We start from the raw sequence: 12,529 nt of genomic DNA on the forward strand, positions 1-12,529 counted from the left end.
TTACTTTAAAAAAAAAAAAAAAAAAATTAGTGGAAAGAAATGATTTGCCTGCCTACTCATCTCCCTTTTCTGTATACAGAAAAAACCCCCAAAACAACAACAGCAACAACAACAAAAACAGATCTGCGCACCACATACAGCTGCGTGTGGGTTGCAAAAGAGAGGGGAACATGGTGAATTATTGGGGATGGATGTAAACAGAAGTGTCATCTTGTCAGATATTATGAAGAACAGAAAGCATCTTTCACTGAGTAGCAGACCATACATACTAAAACAATGTGTCAATACACTATTATGGAAGTAATATGCAAGTTCATCTCTTTTGGTACAGGAAGGAACGTGTCTTATTGCTCATGATTTTCAGAGCTAGGAATTATGTAAGTGATCCGATGTAAGTAAACCTGTATTTGCTAAAATTAGGTACTCTTTAGTGTGTTCATATGGTGTGACTTTTATTTTTGGTGTAATTATGTTGATTGAATCATTATACTGTTTTCATTTAAAAGTAGACTATTGTTTTTAGAAATTAGAAGATATTCAACAGAGAATTGTAATGAACTCAAGCTTTTATTTTCGTGGCATGAGAATGGGGAAGTAATAGAAAGATACTTTAAATTTTAGGGTACTGGTATGACTGGAGAAATTCACAGGTATCCATTTGCATCTAATTTTCAGTTGGTACAGTGTCTCCTTGATTAAAAGAAAAAATAATTTGCGATCAACTTTTTTCTTATTCCAAAACAATGTTCCCTGTCTACCTGTCCTAATTCTCTCTTTTCATAGGCTTGACAGCAGGTATGTTTGCTTTGGTTTGATTCTTCTAGAATCAGACTGATTATAGGTGTCCTTGGTAATATGGGCTTCTTCAGATCATCTACACAGATTTTTAAGATGAATTCCCGCAAAGGTGAAACAATACCTTTTGGTTGGTTTTTTGGCCCGTAGGATTCTCTTTACTTTTCAGGTATGACCTATTTTGTAGTGCCTTAAAATTGTCTCTGCTTATGTTATGATCTGATCATTTGTTCTTTGAGTTGCGTTGTCATGTGAGGTTTAATTGAAGATTTTTCCTAGTCTTCTATTGTTTTTAAGATCATGAAAGTTTTCATTGTTTTCCTCTAAAAATCAGTTTCTAAATGCTGTTAGGGAAGTATTTTTTATAATGCATTATAGCAATATGTATTTTCAATGTCAGCTTATCTGTTTACATACTCACATAAGAGTTTTGGTTATTATGTTACCTAAACAAGCTGCACTTAAGGTACTAGAGATGCTAAGGATGGCAAGGATGCTATGAAAATTTAATACATGTGATTTTATTTTCAGTGGTTTGGTATTAGTGAAAATATTTTAAAAAATATTAAAAAGAAAAAACCCACCATCACTGATAAACATATGTATAGCAAGAAAATTCTTTAGAATTTGAAATGCTTTCAAGTGTTCTTTCATTATTGATGTTGTAATTGAAATTTACAACTGTTATTGAAAGCAGTTGTGTAAAATCTGGGTTATCATTTCTCAGGCAGTATAGTTTTAATAACAATAATTCATTGGCTATATGGGACAAAGCCTAATACTGAGCATTCTTTATATTAGTGAATATAGAGAATTTCAGTTCTTTCAGTTTTTTAAACTCATCTGTGTATGAATTATGGAAATGCGCTGAAAAATCTTGTTTTTATTATGCAACTCTCTTTGGATTGTTGCATATTCCTGTAGTTATTTGGGTTTGGGATTGCTTCCGTCTCCTTCATGCAAATAACAAGTGTAGATAAAAGATACACATCTTAATATTCACATGAGGTAAAATTGACTTGAAGGAACCATTAAGCCTGTTTCATTTTCTACACAGCTGCTGAGTGTGTGTATGTTGTGTAGTGGCGCCTCTGAAATTGTTGAAAATCTGATCGGAACACTTACAAAGGCTAACCAGTAAAGGGCTCCAGCTGCTGAGAAACACCTGCTGAGCCACTGTGGGAATTAGGTACATCTGTCTGTAACTAAAAGTAATCAAACAAAATACCTACTTACACCTGTCAGCCTGTCAGGACTTTAATTTGTGTAAAGATTCAACCAATGAAAGTCCAATGATTTAGAATTCCTTTAAAAAGGGGGAAAAAGTGCAGAAAGGTTCAACAGAAGTATGTTGAAGATCCTCATTGAACTGCTGTTGTACATTATTTTAGTAAAAACAAGCCCAGATGTGGCAGCCAAAAGTCACAGTTACACTGTACTGGGTCTTACTAGAGGATGCATGCAATATCAAAGAGGTAATACTACTGTTTGGCTTATTTTAAGGTCCTCTGGAGAGGCTCAAGTGTGTGTTTCCTGATTCATTATAGCATATTTGATTTGCTGAGGATGATAGCATGCAATTTCTTTTTTAAAATCAGATGTCATTAAACATATTTCCTAAATATTTTTATAGCAGTTCCCAATCCATGGTAACTTTACCTCAATAGTTCAGCTTCCCTCATCTACCTGTTGTTTTCCTACAGTAGATCAAGCAGAATAACTTCTGGGAGTGCTGTTGGTTTCTTTGGGAGAATGAAATAGTTGTATTCTGATAGAAAAAAAAAAAATACTGATTGTGCTCACGGTCTTCTCTAGTACAATGTAGGAAAAAATCATTTAACTTTTATATTGTAAAACAGGTACTCCCTTCTTGGTTAGCAGTAGTTTGAAATTAACTGGAGAACAAAGTTGAGCTGCAGAAAAATTATAACACCAATATTTATTCCTCCAGGAATATTCTTCTCCCATTTTTACTCAATGGTTTAAAGTAATTACTAGTTTTAACTGTAATTACCCTTTAGAGTAGTATTTTAGTTTGCCTTTTTTGTTAGATGTTTTTAGGAAGAAAAAGTTTATAGCTTGCTCTTAACGTATAACATAAATAATATAACATAAGTAAATAATTTGGAAATACTACACTGAAACATGAAATGTTAGAACTGATATCTTAAAGTGCGTAAGATAGGATTGAATTAAGTAGGTTTTCTTATTTTTCAGGGTTTTTTCCCCTTTAAAAAAATCTGTACTTTAGACATATATAAAAATATGAAATGCTGTCACCCTGCTCTCCTAAAGACTATATTTTTAAATTTGCTTTCAAGGGAAGACAACATTTAGTTTACCAATTGTGATATTGGGCAGATTGTCAATTCAGTGATTTGTGTTTTAAATTTTATATGGTAAAACCAATTGCCAATAAAAATTCCTGAGGCATTTCAAATAGGCATGTTCTACCACAGCATGTAGCACAGAGAAATCCAATTTTCTGGTTGGTAGTGGGTTTATTTTCCCCTCTTGTATTTAATCACTGTAGTATTTGAAATCCAGTTGTACCTACCTGCTGATATTGAAGTTATCGTGTTTACTGACTTCAGTAAATTAGAATAATAAGTGAAATATTTAAACAGAGAAAACAACTTACTGAAGATTTGTCTTTCATTCTTGAGAGAGGTACATTTTTGCCGTGTTAACTGAAGATAAACACTTTTTAGTATAAAGCACAGGAAGTGATCTGCAAATGTTTTAATGCAAGCGATGAAAAGTGGTTTTAGTCATTTTGATGAGTAAGACTGGACAGCAAATGAAGTGCTTCTTCTGTGTACTGTTAGGATATAGCTATTTCTGAATGAAAATTCAAGTACAAGTGTGGACAAGGAATGCAGTAACCTACTTTACTTTGATAGCATACCTAAAGGCACAGTTTAGTTCTTAGGAGTAATCAGTCATCAGTGTGAAAAATAGTGTTTGAAATTCTGTTTAAAATTACACTCAAGACCAAATTTAATTTTTATTTGTATGAAATGTAATTTCAAAGTGAGAACTTTCAAAGATGAGGGAAGAGCATATGCTAATTCTGATTGTCTTATAAATATTATAGCATAACTCTTACTTTCGTTTGCCTGATTTCAATATTTGTCTTTAATCAATACAAGTTTCAGTGCTGAGTTGGAGAAATGAAATCTCTTATCTCTGATAAGAATAGTCCCAAGTCCTGGACGGTTAAGCATGAGACTGCTTCCTTGCCAGGCTGATTCCTTAGGTGGACATGTTTTTGCTTACTTGTTATCAAGCCAAGCAGGAAGACTTAAGCCTTTCTCAAGTTTTGTATCAATAATTTGCCTACATCAGAAAAGACTGTTTTGCATACTGATAGCTACTATAGCAGGAAATTAAATTTAACAAAAAGTCTAGAACAGTTATATCCTGCAGCATGTATCTTTTCAAGGTATGTGTGATAGTTTTGTTAAATCTGTAGTGCTGCTTGCAGTGAAAGAAATGTTTTATTTCATCAGCTTTTCAGTTTTTACAACTTTGTGGTTTTCCGTGTCCTAATTTTCTGTGATCCTAAATTCAGAGACTTGCTGAATGGAAATACTCAGACGCAGCCCTTTAGAACATTTTGTGTCTTAATTTTGACCTGTATCATTCATAGTATCCAGGGAGCATGGCCTGCTTCAAATTAGATTCTTTTCATCTGATTTGTCTCTTCTTTATGGTCACCATTTTCCAGGTTTGTGCCAAAAGCAAACTACAGTTTTTCTATCAGTACTATCCATCTCTACTAGATTTTCCAGGCTAAGCTAGTTGCAGTAGCCATGCTTATTTTTGAAATGTGTTTTTGTCCTCATCAACATTTATTTATGCTACTGGTGTTAGCCAACTTACTGCTTAGAAATCATAGATTGGTTTGGGTTGGAAGGGACCTTTAAAATCAACTAGTTCCAACCGCCCTGCTATAGGCAGGAACACCTCCCTCTAGACCAGGCTGCTCAAAGCCCCATCCAGCCTGACCTTGAACGCTTTCAGGGAGAGGGCATTCACAACCTCACTGGGCAACATGTTCCAGTGTCTCACCACCCTCACAGTAAAGAACTTCTTCCTGATATGTAATCTAAATCTATTTTCTTTCAGTTTAAAACAATTTCCCCTTGACCAGATACTACATGCCCTAATGTTATAGGACAAGACTGTATGTTTAATTTCTCCCAAATGAAGAGGAAGATTTCTTACGTTGCCCCCCCTAGAGATTAACAGAAGTTGGACCTGTATATTCCTACAAGCAGCGGTTTTAAGAAAACACCTTGACGTACTTTAAGAATATTAAGGAATCACAATTAAGAAATTAATTATGGGATTGTGAAAAAAATTTTTCTGAAGATACTTACTCCTGAGTTTAGACAGTTATATTTCTGCTTCAGTTAAAAAGCTGCTTCTTTAAATAATACAGGTTTTGTGCAATGTAGTGTTTTGGTAATTGAGCATAATCACTGGTTGTGTTTTGAGTTTTCCTCTGTGTATCATTTATTATAAACACTGCAAAGCATTTATAAATAGCTTTTAAAACCAATTAGGTGGAATAGGAGGGGAAAAAATACAACCCTTTTCACAGACCTGCAAAGAAATCTCAAAATGAAGTAACAGGCAAGTTACAAACCTAAAATGACTAATGATGCCATAAAAATATTTGACTGAGCCATGATAGCACTAATGTAAGCAGCAGATCTCCAGGAAGTCCATTAGCACTTTATAATGATCTGCTTCATGAAGATGAAAGGAATTTTGAAGATGATACACCAACTAAACGTTGTGTACAGAAAACCTGATGCAAAGCAAATAAGCTTGTGTGTTCTTATAAGCAAAATAAATTGTAAAAGAATACTGATAGAAAAGACTATTGTAACACTGAAATTCACCTACTTATAGAACTAACTTAATGAAAAGTTGAGGAAGTACTGGTGTTGCATACATATTTTTTTTTCTTCACCAAAAACACTTTATAGTGTAGAATAGTTATTTCAGTAAATTTCAGACATGCTCAGATATCCCAATCCTACAAATACAACCATGAAACTTGATTTGAATGGAACTTGTTTTTTCAGTCTTGTGCAAGTTTTCAACTTGATTGCTTTGTGAAAGCAAAGGTACTGCTAAACTGAGAAGAATGTTAGTTAAAAAGAAAATGTAGTTGCGTTGCATTCTCATCAACTTTTAAATATTAATGAAGAACATTCATTGACATGAAGTCCTCTGAAGTAAAGCTGCAATTGGACGGCCATCAAATTCGTGATTCTTCTCCATTTAAGAGCAGAACTTTGTCATGTATTTTGAAAATGGGACATTAAATTGGGAATTTGCGTCTCAGCCTCCCACAATTCTACTACTAAGAAGTTGCAGCAAAATGATAAACTTAATTTATTTTTGTTGTACAATTAAATAAAATATTAATTTGAATAGCCAATGAAGATCTCATTGCTGAGCTTGCATTACTTGCGGTAACAAAAAATTGAGTCTTGTTCAGGTAATTTGCTTCTTTCTATAAAATTGTATTTGAAAAAATACTACTTAACGTAGCAAATGTCTGTGCATTAGCTGAAGAGGCTGTAATAACGGAAGGAGATCTTCATAAGGTGGCTTCAGGACTGTGATTACAGTGATTTCGTTCTTTTCTGGTTTCCCATAATTAAAATAATAGTTAGCAAAAGTATTAGTAGCATACTTTTGGGGATTATTAATAGAAGCAGCGAGGGTAACAAAATCTGTCAAAAAATGGAAATCATATAGATTTCTCTTCCTGAGCTGGAAGAGACTCACAAGGATCATCAAGTCCAACTCCTGGCACTACCCTGACTAACCTCTTGGTGAAGAACCTTGTGCTAATCCCCGCTCTGGCCATCTGCTCATGCAACTCCATGCTGTTCCCTCAGGTCCTGTAGCTGTCACCAGAGAGCAGAGTCAATGCTGCCCCCTCTGCTCCCCTCCCCTGTGAGGAAGCCACGGGCTACAGTAAGCTGTGTGCAAGGTTTAGTACTTGGGCCGGAGGAATCCCAGACATACTTAGAGACTGGAAGGAGCAGTCTTTGAGAGTAGCCCTGCAGAAGAGGACCTAGGGTTAGGTCCTAGGGGTCCTGGTGGATGAAAAACTTAACATAACTGCTCTGGGCAACCTGGTCTAGTGTTAAACGTGGAGGCTGGCGGCCCTGTCTGTGGCGGGGAGGTTGGAGCTTCATGATCTTTGAGGTCCATGAGCCATTCTATGATTATGAAAAGTAACTGAAAAGGTGCAAGTTCATTAGCAAATTAATATCTTGTGGATCCTTTTTTTTCTGTTGCAAAAGTAATGTGTTCTTGAAATGCGGGATTGTACCTGTCTACAGCAGCTCTTTCTTGGCTTTTTTTTGTGTGTCAGACTAGGAAAGCAAATACTATTTTTTTATAATGGAATTTGCCTTTTGTGAGATTTAAACATGCAACAGACTGTCAGAACTATAATCACCTACTAACTAAAGTTTAATTTTTTTTATACATCCCAAGTTTATTTGGGACTGCGCATACAAGTTTTTATGTTCTTTCTGGAGATCTAAACAGTTAAAAAATGTAAGATGTGTATTTCCTCAGAATCAAAGAGAAGGTTGTTACTGAATTTTCTGTGTCTCTATGTAATTTCACTTAATTTAACAAAATTAATCATAAATAATTTTAAGGACCATCTGTTTCTTCAGCAGGTTCCTGTGTATTGCAGAGTATTTTTTCATTCCAGTGATCATAGTTTACCACCTTACATTTAAAGATATATATTCTACTGCTCTGACTTTTGCTGTTTTATTGATGCATAATTATTAATAATTATTTTACTGTATGCTAGTTTTGGTCCCAGAGTTTTATGAAGAACAAGTGAAATACTGAAATAGCATATAGGAGTTTGATTAACTTTGAGGTTTGTTTTCCTTATAGATACAAAATTTGATGAATAGAGGTGGTAACATCAGAATAAAAAACATGGAATAATACTAACTATATCTAGGCAGTTATCCCAAGTTTTGTTACCATGCTTTGTTTCTTATGATTTCTACGCACTTACATGAAAAATGTAAGTAAATGTAAACATGAAAATGTGTGTGTTGTTTGTTTTTAACAGATTGGCCAACTTGCTTTTAAAGGCATGAAAAGACTGAACCGAATCCAATCTATAGTTTTTGAGACTGCCTACAACACAAATGAGAACATGCTAATCTGTGCACCCACTGGAGCTGGGAAGACTAACATTGCTATGCTGACAATTCTTCATGAAATTCGCCAGCATGTTCAGCATGGTGTTATCAAAAAGGATGAGTTTAAGGTAAGAATTTAATGATCCAAGTAACAGCTTTATAACTTGTAAGGTAAAACCCATTATATTTTTACATGGAATATGAAATCGGGAATTTTCAAGTATATTTTTCTTTTCCAACTGGAAGATAAGGCTAATTTTAATTTACTTCATTACTGATAAAGCACTTCTTGTTTCTGTTCTAAAAATCTTATTACGCAAGTGAAAAGCTATGAAAATCCATTTAGCTTTGATGCAGAACCAATTCTGAAAGCGATGAGGCTGTATAAACAAAATCCATTGTCCTTTAAACAGCTGCACACTCCTCCAGCAAAGATAACTACTTTTCATATATTGCTATTAAGATTTTTCACTATAAGTGCCCAGCATCATATTTCTCAATAAGTTGTGATTTGTAATAGTTGCCATGAAACAAACAACACTCTGGGGTTTGCTCATTTATCAAGATAGTGTCCTTTTGGTTGCAGATTGTCTATGTTGCTCCTATGAAGGCTTTGGCAGCTGAAATGACAAATTACTTCAGCAAGCGTCTTGAACCACTGGGTATTACTGTGAAAGAGCTGACTGGTGATATGCAGCTGTCAAAAGGTGAAATTCTGCGAACACAGGTATGTTTAACATTTCAAAATATCATTCTTTGTATTTCTGTACTATTCATAGGTACACCAATCTTTTTTTTTAAGTACTGTTGTAAAGTAATTAGTGAAGCTGCTGAAATGTTACTACTGAGTCAAATTATGTTGATTATGTTCTAAAATGTGACAGCTGAGAACGATTCAGAACAATTAAAACACTGTTGCGTTTGAAATATCTTAAGCACTACGCTCATCAAACTTTTGGGATTCTCCCGTTTCATTGTACAGCTATGCATTTCTGTATAAACCTAGAACAACACTGTACCTGATTTCCAGCTTGTGGTACTTAGTGGTGCCTACCTACCTTGCAGAGATATACGAAGTGTATGAATGCAGAATGGAAAAGTGCTATTTTCTGTAGCTCTCCTAGTTTGCAATATAATTCATAAAATCTCACATCATTACTAAAACTGTACTTAGATGACAAAAGAAGAAAACAAAATAATAATTTCAGGCAATACTAAGAAATGTAGATGGAAAATACTTTATGAAGTTGGAATTTTTTAGCAGTGGAAATTTTAGTGTAATTATAAATATATGCAAGTATTAATTTAGAACACAGTTACTATGTAACTTAAGTGTAAAAAAAGACTACTTCATCAAGCTTCCTTGCTTTAATCCAGAATATCACTAATAATACAAATTTTAAGTTTCTTTTGGGGAAGGAGTTAAATTGAATTTATGTTTAAAAATCTTGAAGAAATGGAAAAGGGAAGACCGAAATAAAAATGATTTTTTTTGCTCCCACAGACAGATCTCATTGCTTTGAAACTTATATTTTGAGATTTACATCTTCAAATACTGTTCAAAGAGTTCTACAGTTTCATATGTAGAAGTAGGATAGATTTGCTGTTCTGAATTTATAGTGTATTTATAGTTCCTAAACTTTTTTGAGAATTGAAGTGGAAGTCAAATGGTCTCCAGAAAAGAAGAAATGTGAAAAGCGTTGTTTTTTGTGACCAAGAATCTAGTTCTTAGATTTTCAAAGGAAAATACAGTTAAAGCATTTGTTAATTTTATTTTTAGCTTTTGTAGCAATGATAGTTTTGCCTCTTTGTTCTTCCAAACATTGAAAAGGTTAAAACTTTATGAAGATCAAAATTTCAAGAATTATGAAATAGTTATTTTCGTGTTTTTATTTTCGTATCTCTAGTCAGCCTTTCTTTATGTTTAATGAGAATTGTAGGAGATTCAGAGGAGAGAAAACACCAGGCCAAGAGTTACTGATGTAGTTGCTATTCCTTTTCTTCAGGAGCCCAGCAGCAGGCTTTGTTTTATCTAGCTTACTAAAACACACTAAAAATATGTAGCCTTATTATGTTAATTGAGGAAAGGGGACTGACTTGTGCTGGACCTTGTTTATTGCTTTCTGCATATATTGTTTTCTGTGAAAACTAATCAACTTTCTTTCATTAACTTTTGCACTCAATCTACCTCTTCCCAGTGGGTCTCTTTTGTTGCTTTTTAGCCTGCATTTAATTGATTCTTGCTTTAAAACATTTGAAAAATTATTTTACTTGCCAGCCACTCTAATGTATAAATTTCTCAAAATTGCTGTTGCTTTTTAATGGTTTCAGAGTTGGTCTGCCAATCATTGCCCTGCTTTTACTGTAATAGATCTTGTGCTTGTGTTTAACGGTAAAGGATTTTTTCCTTAAGAATTAATCCATAGCACATGGGTGTGCGCATAATTTAAATTAAAAGGGATAATATATATATTATACAGGATAAAAGAGCTGAGTAGAATCATCTAATGAAGTAGATGCAGGCATTTCATGTTGGATCACTGTTTCGAAAGACTGCAAATACTTTCTTGGAGACTGAATGTCTGCCATAATTCTTCCATGACTTGTTTTCTGCTTCTTCTGAGCAGTTACATTTTCAGTGTCTTTGTTTTCATAGTCAGGTGAATCAGATCAGTCACTGTGAAAGAAAGAAGAATGATGTGCTTGTCAGGTGTTAGTTAGAAGTAGTGCTTTAGTGACAGTCCTGATAATTTTCTCCTTTCTCTTCCATTCTTCATGCTTCATCCTTCATACTTTGCGTACTTAAACTTGTGTATTTTGTTAGTCATTAGTCACATCTGTTATGCTTATTCTGATAAGGAAAAAGTGTTTATGTGACAAACCATTAACTGTCTCACTTCCCAGGACTTCATCCTTAATGAAGTCTGTCTTTATTATTTTATCTGCAAATAGTAAGAAGAAAAAAAAAGGCAAAAAAAGTTTATGGTATTGTGATGAGATTGTGAGATGATTCTTGCTTCTGTGTTTTTCCATATTATGCTTTAAATAATCGCTAATGGTCTTGTCATTCCAAAACATACTTCAGAATCCAAACTTTTCAGAAAAGTTTTTATTTTTAAATTTCCTTAGAAATGAAAATGCCTTTAAAGAAATGCATCAGGCAGTCTATCCTCCCTGTGGCCTTCTAATACTCAAAAGGAGCTTACAAACAGGATGGGGACTGACTTGTTACATGGTCTGACAATGATAGGACAAGGTGTATGGCTTTAAACTACAAGAGGGGATATCTAGGTTATATTAGGAAGAATTTTTTTACTCTGAGGACAGTAAAGCACTGTCACAGGCTGCCTGGAGTCAGCCTGTTGTGAGCCTTGCTCACTACAGATATATCTTAATGTTAAGACCAAATTATCTGTGCTTTCTGTGTTGCTAGAATTTTGTGGTAATTTATAAACAAATGTGGTTCGCCTTTAAAAGCAGGCTTATTTACTCAGCCTGTAAGCTTCTCTGTATCTCTGTCCCTTGCTTTTGATATTCTTGGAGTTAAAGGGATTCAGATAGCAGGAGAATCAGAAGAAGGAAATTTATTATCTTTGAAATAAAAAATCATCCATCATAGCTTTAGAAGTGGTACAACTTCAGTTTGCCAAGTACTGAACATGTTGAAGAGCATGAAAATGTAAACAATTTCCAAGATAGAATCACCAAGATTGGAAAGGCTTCCAACTGTCCACCTACCACCAATATTTCCCACTAAACCACATCCCTCAATAAAACGTCTAAATGTTTAACATCTCCAGGAATGGTGACTCTACCACCTCCCTGAGTAGCTCGTTCCAGTTCCTTACATCCAATCTGAATCCCCCCTGGCACAACTTAAGGCCATTCTCTCCAATCTCATTGCTAGTTACATGGGAGAAGAGGCTGACTCACACCACACAACAACCTCCCTTCAGGTAGTTGTAGAGAGTGATAAGGTGATCCCCTAAGCCTCCTCTTCTCCAGACTGAATAATCCCAGCGTCTTCAGCCACTCCTCATAAGCCTTGTGCTCCAAACTCCTCACCAGCTTTGTTGCCCTTCTCTGAATGTGCTCCAGGGCCTCAGTGGGTCCCTCCCTGCAAGAAACATAAAACTGAATACAGTACTTGAGAGGCAGCCTCACCAGCATTGAGTACAAAGGGATGATCAGTTCCCTGCTCCTGCTGGCAACACTATTTCAGATGCAGGCCGGGATGCCATTGGCCTTTTTGTTCAGCTGAGCATCCACCAACCCCCACAGATCTGTTTCTTCCACACAATTTTCCAGCCACTGCCCCAAGCCTGTAGCATCACCTGGGTTTGTTGTAGCCAAATTTCCCAGCAGCCCATAAAGAAAACCATGGTGGAGGAGACATTCACACTGGAGCATGTAGGTGAGCCCTGAATTAAGCTGTGGTTTGTGAAGACCTGATATTCATGCAAGCTGCTCACAGGAATTGTGGCCCACGAAAGGGACCCACATTTGGAACAGTTTATGTAGGACTT

The 12,529-nt window shown here is 35.1% G+C and overlaps 1 protein-coding gene across 1 annotated transcript in view; it reads left to right on the forward strand.

The window, feature by feature from the left end:
• Positions 1-2,201: 2,201 nt before the first annotated feature.
• The window catches only part of LOC100549353 (activating signal cointegrator 1 complex subunit 3), a 126,635-nt gene continuing 116,307 nt past the window's right edge, over positions 2,202-12,529 (forward strand). The window contains exons 1-3 of the mRNA XM_010707593.1: positions 2,202-2,270; positions 7,931-8,131; positions 8,590-8,730. Coding sequence (XP_010705895.1) covers positions 2,202-2,270; positions 7,931-8,131; positions 8,590-8,730 — 411 coding nt within the window. The remainder of the gene's footprint in view (positions 2,271-7,930; positions 8,132-8,589; positions 8,731-12,529) is intronic.

This window comes from Meleagris gallopavo, chromosome 2, assembly GCF_000146605.3.
Source record: "Meleagris gallopavo isolate NT-WF06-2002-E0010 breed Aviagen turkey brand Nicholas breeding stock chromosome 2, Turkey_5.1, whole genome shotgun sequence".
NCBI classification, from domain to species: Eukaryota; Metazoa; Chordata; class Aves; order Galliformes; family Phasianidae; genus Meleagris; species Meleagris gallopavo.